General features: G+C 54.2%; 1 protein-coding gene and 1 long non-coding RNA gene across 2 annotated transcripts; one reads left to right on the plus strand and one right to left on the minus strand.

Moving 5' to 3' along the window:
• Positions 1 to 311: 311 nt before the first annotated feature.
• On the minus strand, positions 312 to 3,546 carry LOC130157841 (uncharacterized). The gene is made up of 2 exons (XR_008825058.1): positions 3,134 to 3,546; positions 312 to 1,155 (listed from the first exon to the last, which is right to left on the minus strand). It is a non-coding gene; the product is annotated as an uncharacterized LOC130157841 (long non-coding RNA).
• A 4,036-nt stretch (positions 3,547 to 7,582) lies between these two features.
• On the plus strand, positions 7,583 to 13,774 carry LOC130157412 (protein PET117 homolog, mitochondrial). Its single transcript, XM_056356909.1, has 2 exons — positions 7,583 to 8,371; positions 13,625 to 13,774. Exons 1-2 carry the CDS (start codon positions 8,276 to 8,278, stop codon positions 13,772 to 13,774), a joined length of 246 nt encoding a protein of 81 aa, XP_056212884.1. The 5' UTR covers positions 7,583 to 8,275.
• The last annotated feature ends 132 nt before the right edge of the window (positions 13,775 to 13,906 follow it).

The raw sequence follows: 13,906 nt of genomic DNA on the forward strand, positions 1-13,906 counted from the left end.
CCAGCAGGGCCCTGAGCTTGCAGACCCTGCTGTAGAAACGCGACTATGTAAGCGTGTCCCTAGAAGCCCCCTGAAGCCCTTTCCCCAGCTTTGCCTGCAGTGCCTGAGGTTTTTTTGTTCCTTGGTTTCCTGCGATCCCACTGTCTGCCCAGTATTTCCTCCCTGGGAACCTGGGTATGTTCCTACCAAGCCTGACACAGCAGCAGAGGCTGGAAACGTAGTGAAATCCCAGGAGTTTCCTGCAAATTGGTAGCTAAATAGGGGACAGAAAACTACTCCCCCTTAATACTCCTGCTGTGCTTAAAACTACATCAAGTGCACAACCTTTATTAGACACCAGCGAATCCACATGGGCTCTAACCTCCAAAAGCCACATCCACTCAAGTCAGAGCCCCTCCAGCTCCTCCAACAACCAGTCACTGGTGGTGGGGGTCCTCAATCACCAGGGCTTCTCTGACGTTTTCACAAGAGAGATGTCTCTAGGCGCCACAGCCAATGCTGTGCATACAGGGAAGAAATGGGGGGGCTGCCACTCGCCCTTTGTGACCGGTGGGTTGGATTTGGGGTGCTTCCTGGCAGGAGGTCACGGAAAGCTTCGGCCAGGCGGGTCTGGCCAGAGCTACCGGTGACACCTGTGAAGATGAGCAGCTTCCTCATCTGAGCGCGATTCCATCTCCCGAGGGGGCCATAGCTACTGCGTGGATGCAGTGGGAAGGCTGCTGGGGGATGCCTGCCCGAGCCCCGCGCCCTGGCCTGCTCCGTGAGGTGTTTTCCCTCCCCGTGTCACGCTCGAGTCTCAGCGTCGCCACATCTCCACCTTCCTGTTTCGCTGCCCGGCTGGTGCCTGCTCCAGCAGGGTGTCCCATGCAAATAGCAGGCATCATGCCGAAAAAGACACATTTTTCCCTCCGTTGGGATATGGACTTCACATCAGGATGCGCTGCCATCGGGATGTCCTGCTGCTGGGATGCACAGTGCGTCAGGATGCGCTGCCATCGGGATGCGCTGCTGTTGGGACGTGCTGCTGTTGGGATGCACTGCTGCTGTGACATGTTGCACATCAGGATGCGCTGCTGTCATGACATGCTGCACATCAGGATGCGCTGCTGTCATGATGCACTGCTGTCGTGACATGCTGCACATCAGGATGCGCTGCTGTCGTGACATGCTGCACATCAGGATGTGCTGCTGATGGAGGCTGAGTTCAAGCAGGGAGCGCAGAGCCTGGCTGCTGGGCAAGGCCAGCCTGCCCCGTTAGCTGGCTGTGACCACGACCTGTGACCACAACCTTTTATCGGGGGTTGGGGACCTCACCCAGCTCCCTTGGGAAAGCTCTCCCTGGAAAGGTGGGCGTCAGCCGGTGCTGGTGGAAAAAGGCCAAGGAGCCACAGCTGGGGTCTGACCCAGCCAGTCCCACCCCAGGCTCCTAAAAATAACAAAAGCGCTTTCCAAAGACTTTTAAAGCTCCCCCTCCCCCGCAAGCCCTGCCAGCTCTGCCACCCCCTCCAAGCTCAAACCTCGGTGGCAGAAAATCCCCTGTCCCCTCCCCAAGAATAAATGGTGTCTGAGGCCCCCAAGGCTTCCTCATTCCTGCCAGATGACCACCACCATAAACCCCATTGTATGCGTATGGGCTTTATGCGTTTCTTTACCATTTCAAAAACCTCCGAGAGGGCAGGCTGGGCGGCTGGGCTGTCCCGCCATCCTTCTGCTCTTAGGGGAATGGGAAGGCTAAGTGAGTGATGGAGCAGTGATAAGGGCACAGAGGGTCAGTGATGAGCTGGAGGAAGGGATAGCTGTGGGGGTGGTCCCACCGCTGCCACCCATGCCAAGCACCCTTGCAGTGCTTGGTGGTCTGGCAGCAGCAGCAGGAGAAGATGAGGTCCAACTAGACTCCTCTCAGCTCCTCTCCAACAAGGAGGACCACCAGGGCAGCCTTGGCCATCGGCACTGCTGATGCCAGCCTGAGCACAAGGGTGTCCCAAGCCAGGCCCGGGGACGGGTTGGGATGTCCCAAGCCCTGGTCAAAAGCTGCCCTGCCAGAGACAGATCCTTCCCGCTGCGTGCCCGGCTGCACCCTGCGGAGCACGGGGAGGGCTGGCTCCCGGCGGGGACACAGTGCCGCTGCCGCAGAGCCCCTGCCCATCCCGTCCCGCCTGCACTAGGGCAGAGCACGTGCTCCGACATGCCCAGGATGAGTTAAGCATCAGGATACGCACCCGCTGCCTACAAAATCACCCAGGGAGCTCAGCGGCACCACTTCCAGCCGGGCTCCCTTCCCTGTAGCTGTGGTTTGACAGCCAAGGGGGGCTCAGTGGGGCTGCAGCACCCATGGGTGCCCCTGAACCCTCTCCAGTCAGCCAGCTGAGGCCGAAGCCCGACTTTAGCCCTCCTCTCCCTGCTCCCTGCAGGGCTGCACCGCCACAGCCCCAGGGGGGTAGGGACTGGGGGCGCAGCACCCCGCACCCCGCAGGGCTCACCCTCCCCGCCTTGCAGCAGCCCTGGTGCTGGGGCAGGGCTACCTGTGCCATGCAAGCTGCAGGCCGATTGCTTGCAGAATTACTCTGCCAGCCTTTTGGGTTTTTTTTCTTTGCACAGGGGTTTTTATCTCCTGGTGCCTTTTACAATGTTTGCCAGGAAAAAAAAACAACAAACCACGAACCCCAACGCCACGCCTGTATGCGAGTGGCTCTGCCCTCAACAGTGCTGCCGCAACACCTGCCTCCCGCTGTCCGCGGCCAAGGGTCTGTGCGATTGCCGCTAATATAATTATAAAGCACTGGGGTTACATCCTCCCCTTACTGCCGCACGAGTAGACTTTGGCCTCTGTCTACACTTCAACGGCCTGTCCCACTCGGGGGAAGCACGTGCAGGAGGGAGTCGGGGTGCAGCTCCCTGCTCGGGTACCCGCCGCAGTGCCCCAAACGAAGGGCAGAGACAAGCCGTGCCCCATGGGAAAAGCAGGGCGAGGTGTCGGGGAGGGGGAGGCAGCATCCAGACCGCCCTCCTCGCTTCCTCCCATCTCGGCGGTGCTGGGGAAGGAGCCCGGGGTGGCTGGGGCCATGGGGGGCCCCTTCGCACCCCCCGGCTGGGGCGCGTGGCGATGGCGGAGCCCACACCTTGGTTGGTTTACCTGGAGGTGACCCGCTGGCGTGGCCACCCCTGGGGCTGGCTGGCTAACGTGTAACCACACAGAGCCCGGCTGTAAAACCGGCGGGGCTCACGCAGCGGCTGCCCCGGTTTCTGCCCTCCCGGCGGGAAGGAGGAAGTGTACACAGAAATTACAATCAAAAGTAACAGTTTTGCAGGCGGCTCTGCAAAGGGAAGTTTAGATGCTCACAAGGGAGTAAAAGAACGGCGCTCCTCACCCTGGTTTTCTCTTTTCTCCATCATGAAAGTCTCAGGACAATCAGACTTGCTCCCCTCCCGCTCCCCAGCAAGATCCATCAGGGCCCCAAGGCTTGTCCGCATGGGAGTAGCAACAAAATTCACCCAAATTGCTGCCGACAGCAGGTCAGAGGCTCACGGAGCCCCCGTACAAACGCAGAGGGGATGAGTTAGGGTGGCTTTCACTTCATCCATGTCCATCAGAAAATAAAACTCGCCCAAGGCAGGGCAGCCATATGTCCACCTGCCTGGAAAGGAGGCTAACCTGGTCAAAATAAAGCATTTTTAATACATATATTTCATTAATTTAAATTATTTTTTGGAGTCTCTGCACACAGAGAAGCACCTAGTGACTCTACCTCTTAATTAAAAAGGGAGGACAGAAAAACTAACACATTTCCATTCCATTTGTTCCTCTGCATTTTTCAGGGTTTTGAATACCAACAACACAACCTGTCCCCCCTGTCGTCCCCCCCAAATCTGATAGAAACATTTACTGCAGGGCCGGGGGACCTGCACGCAGACGATCAGTGCCTCCACTGCCACAACCAGGTGTGCCACCGTTGCAGGGGGAGCAAATAATTCAGCTTCTCAAAGTGCAAAAGGCATCACAGTGCCTATGACATAGCACATAACTTTTTTGCCACTATTATTAGCACTGCCGTAAGGAAAAAAGCAATGCTAGTAACAGCAGGCACAGCATGCTCCCCTCCTCAGTGGGCTCTCCCCTGTGCTCAGCTCCTCATCTATCCCGAGACCTCCGGCCGACAGTGTGCGGACACACGCGCACACCCGCACTCGCCAGCCGCACACTCACAGCCCCCTGGCCCAGGACCAGGCGTGCCAGGGACGGTGGCCGGGCACCAGGCTCAGCTCCCCGCGCAGCACCCAGGGAGGCCAGGGCTGGGCTTTCTGGGGCGAATTCCTAACGGCAGTGCTGGCAACCTCCTCCAGTGGCTTCACGGAGCAGAAAGGAACTCGGTTTAGGTTGGGTTCCAGCTTTTTTTTTTTTTAATTTATTTCCAATTGAGGTAGCGGAGCCATTGTGTCTCGGTGGAGTGCTCTGGGTGTGTGCAAACGCACCCGCACGAGCACACACGCCAGCACGTGCATGCCTGCTCAGGAGGAAGAGCTGGCTCTGCAAAGAGGGAAGGACAGCTAGCTTACCAAAACCCCTGGGAAAAAAAACTGAAAGCTTTGTGAAAACACACCTTTGGGATTATTTTTTAATTAGAATTATTTTCTTGTTTGCAGTTTGATAAGAGAGATTGCTTCCTCATGTTACACAGGAGAAATGGAGTGGCAGAAGGGCTGTGTTTCAGGCTACAAGCCTAGAAATGGGCTCAGTACAAACTTTAACTCCATCCCCTGACATATTTTGCAGGATTTTCTGCAGGCTTTAGTGCTACTGGTGACCTGCTAAGGCAAGCCATGACTGAGCACTGCGTTTTATGGATTCTCTGGCAGGTAATATAGGATTGACCTGACTCTGCTATCCCTTCCCTTCATGGGATGCTACCTGGCTCAGTGTCACCACCCATTACACAAAAGCTTAGCCAGAACCCCTCTGCATCTGCCAAAATGGCTGGAAGAGGCAAATAAACGGGGCAGTCTTACGGAGACAGGACCTGCAATGCAGCTGTACCAAGGAGGCTGGCAAATGCCTGTGTAAGACATGTAAGAGAGGAAGGAGGAGGTGGATGAGGCACAGAGGTTGCACAAGCTTCATTAGCTCCAGGAACCAGGATAAAAATGCCCCCTAAGCATTGACTTCAGATTTGTTATCCAAGATCACCATAGAGATCTGAGCTGTTTGCCCAGGGGGAAAATGGCCTTCAGGTTTTCAGTTTCCTTCACATGTGAGTCAACCCTTCCCTGACTGGTGCTCAAATCCGACTCCACAAGACAACGTGTGCCGCTACACCCAGACCAGCAAAGGAGGAACCAAGGCACAGGAAAGAGGGCATCAAAGAAAGGCATGGGCAAAACACACCAGGAACCAGCTAGCGGCAGCCAAGGCGTTTGTTTGAGGAAACCTCATGTAGAGAGCAACCAGCAGAGGCAGCAAAGCAAGAGGCTCTCTGGAGCAACATTTCTCTCAGCACAAACTCACCCTCTGCCTCACTCTTATTTTGAGAGCATCAGCAATGCAGCTCGTCTCCTTGTGAGGAGCTACCATCACCTTGCCGGTTGTGCACACCCGTCGGCCCCACAAGACATCTCTGCAACAGGCCTGGGCCGGTCAAGGTTGTGTTTGTTGTGGGGAACCCTGAAATCTCCTTCTCTCTCGCCCTTCTGCCATCTGCTAACTACAGAGGCTTTTTGCAGCAGTATTACTGCTGAGTGCTCTTGCTTCCCTCCTCCATCACCCTCACTTCCCTGCCTCTGCAGCGTGCCTCTTGCCGGGCTTACCCAACCTGGCTGGAAAAGTGTTCAGAAAAAGGAAACTGGGCTTTTACCCACTGCGGCTGCTGCAGGGTTTGAAGCCAGGCCCAGGTGCTAACCTGGCCCATGGCTGGGCCTTCCCTGGACAGGCTCACAGGCACAGGAAGGAGGCAGCCACTCAAAGCAGAAAAGCAGGGAAGGCGAGCACTTCAGTGGTACCTAGGCTCTGGGAGGGAAGGGAGGAGAGCAGGAACACCTGAATGACCATGGAAGAAACTCCAAACTGAAATCACAGCCCGAACATTCCCTGCCCAGGGTTTTAGCCCCTCAAGTGATTAATGCCAAGCTTGGGTAGAGGCATTCAGCTTCCAGCTGGGGTGAGCTGCACCCTTCCGCGGTGCCAAGGGCGCAGCGCTGGCTCACATCCACCGTGCATCTGGCTCGACCCTGTTCTTGGCACTCCAGTGGCCTTGGACACGTTACAAGCACTTATGCATAAGTCTTAATAACAGTAAACACACCGACGTGAGCAAACTATTAGACTCAATTGAAATATTATCATTCCCACTAATTTTGCCTTTCATTTTAATCACATTCATTCAGCAGAAAGATGAAAAAGATTACAGAAAGGACAGATTAACTTCACACATTTGGTTTTCCTCTTCCACCCCAGATGGGGCTGGGGTTGCAACCCTGCTACCCCCTCGCAGCAGCTCCTCTGTAACTCTGTCTAAGCACTTCCTGGAGATAGCTGAGCCTGGTTTTGAGACACAGAGTGCAGTACCTGCTGAGGCTGAGATTCCTTGTGTCCCACCATCCTGCCTGGCAGCAAGCTGTGGCAGATGCTCAGAGAAAAAAGTACAGGAAGGAATTGGGAATAAGCCTACACCTTTCACAGTAAACCTCCCACCTTCCCATTCATTTGTGGTTTAAGGAGTTCATGAGACAAAAGCAGCATCCAGACATCAAGAGCACTCCCGGAATTTGTACAGGTCCTTTCTGAATCCATGGGTAAGTTCAGCTTCTGTAGTACCAGGGACAATGACTTCCACAACTCACTCACACATGGCACGACGTTCTTTTTGCTTGCTTTAATGGTGCTACCCACAGACCCACTGGTTACCCCTGGCCTGTGGGAAATGGTGAACGACTGTACCCTTCAGGGTTTTACAGGCCTTGTGGTATATCCCCATTTCCCCATTAGACGTCCTTTTGTTTGACACATTTTCTAAGTCACTCCTCCGCACCTCTGATATGCTCATTTGGGTGGTAACGCAGCAGATAGTGACTGCTGACAAGTTCCCTGCTTTTCGGGAGTGTGACCTGAGCCTCTGACTGCTCCACAGTAGCCAGGGGAAGTTTGCTTTAAAGTGTTACAGGGTGAAAGTGCCCTGAACGGCTGGAGTCCTCCAGCTGAAGCCTGAAGCGCATCTGAACATGGTGGATCAAAGTCATTCATGATAGCCATCTGTTGCCCTCACACGGGAGCACTGGGAACATAAATTTTTCCCTGTCTGTAAAGTGCTCAGATACTCTAGTGAGGAGGTGCCAGGGAAAAGCCCCAGGGAGAGGAATAATTCTGTCTTCAGAGTGCGAAAAACTGCCAAACACGAGGCCTAAGGCCACACACTGAACAATGAGAAGAAACCGAACAATTGAAGCGCTGCTTTCGCCAGCTGCTTGTCCTGGGCAATTTGGGTTTTCTGGGCAAGGGAAGCGCAGAACTGGAGGTCTTCACACAATAAAAGCAAAAATCTTTCTTGAACTCTGAAGAAAACTCCTTTTGTTTGTTTTCCAGAGTTGCAAGCCCACTGGAAACGCAAGAGCAGGGCGGCGGGCAGCTCCGGTAGAGAACAGCCCCCCGGGAAAGGCTCCGGCAGGCACGGACGGGCCGGCCGCCCTCCACCCTCCGGGGCTCCCCCGGTGGCGCCGTCAGTGGGCGAGGGCCCCGCTTTACCCGCCCACACCGGCGCTTCTGGCCCGAGGGCCGCAGGCGCCCGGCCGGGGCAGGGCGAGGGGCTGGGCCCAGCGGGGCAGGCGATGCCAGCGCTGCCCGCAGGACCCCTGCCCGCCACCCGGCCGGGCCGCGCCTCGCCTCAGCCCTCAGGTACACGACGAGGCCGCGGGCCGCTCCCCGCCGCAGGCCCGGGGCCGGCCCGTGGGTCGCGAAGGCGCCCCAATCCCCGGGCAGAAGAGCCGGGGAGCCCCGGGGGGCGGCGGGGGACAGCGCTCCGGCCGCCTTCCCCTCACCCGCCGCCGCGGAGCAGCGGCCCGGCCCTATCGCCCCGCGGCAGGGGACGGGACGGGGCATCGCTCGGCCCGGCCCGGCCCGGCCCCGCATCGGCGGTCGGTTGCTCTGGGCTGGCTCGAGGCGCTCGGCGCTCGCCTGGGGGCGGGGCTCTCCTCCTCTCCGCTGCCCCCCCCCGCCCCGCCCGGCCCGGCCCTTCCCCCCGCGGCGAGCAGGCGGCTCGGGCACGCGCCGCCCGCCCCGCCGTCGCCGGCCATGTCGAGGAGCTCCCGGGCGGTGCTGGCCGTTACCGCGCTGCTCTCCGCCGCCACCGTGGCGGCCGTGCACGTCCAGCAGCGGTGGGAGCGGGAGGTGAGTGGGCCCCGCCGCGGGTGGGGGTGGGGGCGGAGGGGAAGGGGCGAGAGGGGCCCCAGGCCCCGCCCCCACGCCCCAGGCCCCGCCCCCGGCAGGGCAGGCCCCGGCCCCGCCCCTCACCTGAGGCCTGGCCCGAGGTGTCAGGCCGGGGCCCCGCCCTCACCTGGCGCCCCACCCCTGCGCGCCCCAAACCCCGCCCCTCGCACCCTGCCCGGTCCGGGCGCCGCAGCCTCCCCACGTGGCTCAGCCCTCGCCCTGCCTGCCCGCAGCGCCCTGCCTGCCCGCAGCGCCCTGCCTGCCCGCCTGCCTGCCCTCCTGCCCGCCCTGCCCGCCTGCCTGCCCGCCCTGCCCGCAGCGCCCTGCCTGCCTGCCCCCCCTGCCCGCCTGCCTGCCTGCCCTCCTGCCTGCCCTGCCCGCCTGCCTGCCCTCCTGCCTGCAGCGCCCTGTCTGCCTGCCTGCCCTCCTGCCCGCAGCATCCTGCCCGCCTGCCCACCTTCCTGCCTGCCTGCAGCGCCCTGCCTGCCTGCCCTCCTGCCCTCACTGCCCTGCCCCTGCCTGCACCCAAAGACAGGCCTTATGTGCCCGGCAGGGAGCTGGGTCCCCACTGCCGCCTTCTGTGCCCTGCCTGAAAGTGGGGGCTTCAGGCACTCGGGTGCGCCCAGCCCAGAGCTCAGGGGCCGGAGCGGTGCCTGCACAGCGGTGCCCTGCTGGCACTGCCTCCCCTGCTCTGCCCCTGGCATTTCTCTCCCCAGGAACTACCCCTTCCCCACCTTTTCCTGCCCTGGCATTGGCCTTTCCATGCTCATGTAGCTGCTTATCCCGTCCCTTATCCGTCAGGGGTGAGTAGCAGCTAGGAGCTCCAGGGTGAGGTAGGACAGGCTCAGCAGAGGCTGACTCCTCGCCCTCTGCAGCAGCTGGGGTGTGGGGGTGCAGGGAGGTTGTCATCCTGCACATGCTGAGCCCAAGGGCACTGCCCTGGCAGCGTTCCCAGGACTCTGCCCTGTCCGGCCAAGCTCTCCCACTGGTGCCTGTCCCTCTGGCAATGCCTGTGCTGTGCTGTCCCTGAGCCGCACAGGTGCCTGCCGCTGAAGGGCAAGCAGCGCGGTGCTGTGCCGTGCAGCCTGCCCTGGCTCCCTTTGGCGCTGGCAGCTCAGGCCGAGTGCGAGCTAACAGAAACACCAGGTGATAATTAAATGGGGAAGTTTTCCGTGCTACATTTACCAAATTCAGGTAATTCCTGGCAGGCACCCTGTGTGCGAGGGAGCCCCACAGCCGAAAGTGTTGGGTCACACAATGGTGAGGCCCTATACAAAGAAGTCCTGCCCAGGACTGGCGGTTGTGTGATTGCAGAATGGGTATGTTGCGTGACAGAAGTTTGGGCAAGGAGTGTGCTGGTTTGAACCCTGCCGATGAGCCAGTTGGATACTGATGTGAGGGCACACATCTGGTTTTTCCTCCCTTATTTAGAAAAAAAATATCTAGAAAATGCACACAAAAAAAGCCTATGTTAAATGACTGTTGTTAAAAGTCTGAAGTTACCAAACACCCGAGTTCAAGTTGCTAGTCCATACCCCAGCTCAGCCAGCTGTTGCATGGGCTTTATGATGCAGTCTGTAATTACAGAATTACATTTTTTTCCCTCAAGAGATCGTCTCTGTCAGTGCTTGAGAATGATGGGCCTTGGAGGAGGAGACTGATGTGGTAAGGAAAGAGGCAGGTTAATTTGTGCAGAAGTTGGAAAACACTGGCCCAGGCTGTAGTAGCAAAAAGAGGAAGGCTGGTCTCTTGGAGTGGCAACAGGGAATGGCTCTGCATTTGCCAGAGCTGACATATGTGCGGGTTAGATCACTTAAACTCGGACTTTTGTAGGTGGTTGCTAGCTAATTCAGTGTGCCTGCCTTGAGCCACCGAAGGTCTGGCAGGAATATGTGTTCAGTGCTCCTAAACTACAGCTGGAGCAAATGGGAGCTGTACTTTGAGCATGTGCTGCAGGACAACGCATGCTCTCCAAAAAAATCACCCTTAGGTGTTTCAGTGAGACACCTAAACTTAATGGGTGTTTTTGACTTTGATTTTTGGCTGATCTCTCTCCATCTCATAGAGAGGCTGTGAAAATAAATTGTTTACAAAACACCCATATTCTGTAGGGGTAACAGGCATAAAACAGTCTATGGGTGAATGAGTAATGCCACTGTCAGAGTGGGTTCTACGTATTCGGGCAACAGGCTGAACAAGGAATGTGAAACTCAACACCCAAGTTCCTGGTCAGGATCCTAAACACTGAGTACCTGGTCAGGATCTGTGCTGAGCCAGCCAGCGGTCCCCTGGTATGTAGAGACCACGTTGTAACTCATGTGCAAATCATGGGTAAATTAAGGGCGCAACTCCCAAGTTTACAGTGTGCATTCTACCAGTGCGTATGTCTCTAGTAAAAGGGGTGGTGGATCAGCTGATGAGTTGATATGGTTAATGCCCTCTGGTCACGCCGTGTATTTCTACGGATACCAGGAGGAAAACCAGGAGGAAAACGGGGACTTGCCACCCTTTGCCTGTTCTCCTTGCTGTAGCTCCTTGCTGTTCCTGTTGCTCCTTGCTGTAGCTGTTGCTCAGTTTGCAAAATAATGTTAAATTGTTTTGGTTTTACACCTCAGGTCACTGCTGCAAGCCTCTGCCCGGGTCTCCCTAGGTCTCCCACATAAGACAGCAGTGGGCAGCTTTCTTCCCATGTGTCCGTTGTAACTTGCTGTCTCTGCTGTTGGGCTGCCAGCAGATAGGCAGTTTTGCTGAGTGTCCTAGAGATGGAGGGGTCAAAGGATCCAGCTGGTCAGCAACAAAACCTTTTGGGAGTGTTGGGGGACAGATCCAGTATCTATTCTTTGCTGTCCTTCCTAACGCTGGGCCTGGGCACAGCCTGTGAGCTCTGCATGGGGAACTCATGAGCTCATAGGTGCCTGTGTACCTGTGGGGATGGATTTGCAAACCAGTCCCCTAGAATTAGAGGTGATCTCCCCAAAAGCTGAATCTGATGCTAATCTGTTGCTGTTTGCAGGGCTATTAGCATTCCTCAAGATGCTGCTGTTGCAGAAATGAAGCCTTACTACTTGTAGATTATTTTTTTTTCAGCAATGAGTTTAACTTAATTTTAAATTGCTATTCAGAAGCACTAAGGCTCAAAGCTTATCTTTTATAAATGAAATCTGAGATTTTCTCTTTATAATTCTTCACGTTCAAGTCAGGGAATGTAATGGAAATAAGTAACGTGGATATTCTGCAGTCCTGGTGTAGGGATTATTTCGGGTTTATCTTTATACAGGCTAATAAATTTTTGACTTTTATAAATTAATATGCCAGGCACAAAGTGATTTGAGCTTGTGCACATTTAACTAAACTGATGCAGAAGACCAGCAGGCCTAACTTCTGAGAACAGAGGAAGGTGACATTAACTTTTTCATGGCTTTTTGTCACTCGTGATACTCAAATTATAAAGGTGTCTTCTCCAAACTGTGCATTTTCAAACTAAATGCATTGCAGAATAGCTGTGTTTTGTGAAGGAAAAAGAATGACATTCCTGATGTAATTGTTCAGTTACAGCGTATTTCCCCACATTTTTTGTTTATTTTTATTAACTAACAGTAATGAGATAATAAATTTATGAACATTGTCTTTAGCGATTACTAATCTGTAACCAGAATTCAGCTGATGGAAGCTGATGGGAAGGATTAGATTAATTTCCAGGGAGAGCTTTGATTATTGGCTGACATACGTGTCTGTGCTTTTTCTTAGCAAGATAAAATATTTCTTAAACAAAACCGTTCTATTTTAATCTTGACAGGAGAAATAATTGCCTTGGAAATGTGCAGTTATTGGCATTCTAGGTGAGGAGTAAAACCCTGTGAGAACTTGTCAAATAATAATCACAAACATCTAAAATGACTTCAGGGTCAGCTTTCAAATGAATTATTTGCAGGTGCATTTTGGCATCATTCAAACAGGTCAAATAAATTATTCATCTTTTTTTGCCATTAGGCTAAATAATTTATTCATATCTCCAGTATCCAGTGGCTAACCTTGGTACCTGTGAAACCTTTCTCATTCCTGAGTCCAAGCTGAGCATGAGTTGGTAAATTAGGCACGTAGATAATGCTTTAACTAAATTTAACTTTTAACTGAAGGTTCTCATCTTTAGTTGAGCTAAAACATGACTGTGATCACACAGCTTGATTCAGACGTGAGCTAGGGTTGGCCCTCAACAACTGTTTCATGTTTTTACTCATTTATAATATTTTTGTCCTTGGGTATCGTATTTTCTGATAAGCTTGTGACTATTGCTTTGAAATCTAGTAAGTGTCTGAATATCTAAAAACATATCACCTGCCTGAGGAGGCCAAGCCAAACCACCAAAGTGAACTGGGGATCCCATGTTCTTCTTTGCGATAGCACTTGTCTTTGGTTAGCCTGCTCAGGGAGTTAAATTGGCAGAGAATATGTCGTGCTTTGTGAAGGAGAGAAAAAGAGAGTTGTTTTCTGCTGGCTGAGCTGTTTGACCCTGGGGTGGGGTAAGCAGTGCAGGGAGCGTGGGAGGGATGGCAGCAGCACCGGCTTTGGTCCGTTGAAGTTGCCAGAGAACTGTATCTCAGCTGTATGTCATGTATACAATCAGTTAAACGCTTCATATGGTCCTGTTTCCTTCCAGAGTTAGCATCAGCATTGCCATCTCCTCCATCCTGTGTCTGATCTCATCACCCCTCCACTGACATCACTCTGCTGCCTCACCTGTCCTGAGAGGTGCACATTTGGAGTAGAGCCACTGGTTCCCAGCTGATCCCTCCCCTTTGTCACCAAATCCTCTCCAAGCAGAGAAGTTTTGGGGGGGTTAATTCCATTTGGTAAAGGTTTAAAGCAGAGGTAACAGGATTTTATAGATAATGTCAATCCTGCATGGCATGGGAATTACAGGTACTTAGCATTTATTTGTGTGAGAGCTTTACTGCTTAGTAATCTCACCCATCTGAAGTGCTTACAAATAAAGCACTTTTTGGTGTAGTATCATAAACTTGATATCGGTTATATGCTCCTGCAGTTTTAGATTCAAACCATGTTAGGTGGCTGTATCTACAGGTGGTGGCAGAGAACTTGCAAAGGCAGCATGGAGAACAGCCCTGCAGGAGGGATTAATCCTGGAGCCTGGGTGGGGATGAATCACATACAGCATCCAACAGGCTGTGATAAACCCTGTCCCTTTGTTTTCAGAGGCTGCACAGTGGAGTTCTCAGAGATCTTGAGCGACAAAGTCAGAAAAAGGAGAATATTCGCCTGCTAGAAGAGCAGATTGCTTTGACAAAGCACCTTATGGAAGAAAGAGACAAGGCACTAATGGAAAAAAGGTCCCAGCAGTCCTAGGCACAAACCTGGGTCGTTAGAGGTTTGATTAAAGATCCTGATATCTAACTGCTTGCAAATATTTCAGCAAAGAGAGGTAACCTGTGAAAGACACTTTCTTTTCTATAGGTTATAATCCAGTCCCTGAAGCTA

The sequence above is a fragment of the Falco biarmicus genome, chromosome 12 (genome assembly GCF_023638135.1).
Source record: "Falco biarmicus isolate bFalBia1 chromosome 12, bFalBia1.pri, whole genome shotgun sequence".
In the NCBI taxonomy this organism is placed as follows: domain Eukaryota; kingdom Metazoa; phylum Chordata; class Aves; order Falconiformes; family Falconidae; genus Falco; species Falco biarmicus.

What these genes read in the sequence shown, in the direction of transcription:
- LOC130157412 (XM_056356909.1), top strand. Translation starts at nt 8,276, where the DNA reads ATGTCGAGGAGCTCCCGGGCGGTGCTGGCCGTTACCGCGCTGCTCTCC. An exon ending in AGCAGCGGTGGGAGCGGGAG is followed by an intron (nt 8,372 to 13,624) that starts GTGAGTGGGCCC and finishes CTTTGTTTTCAG; the next exon opens with AGGCTGCACAGTGGAGTTCT.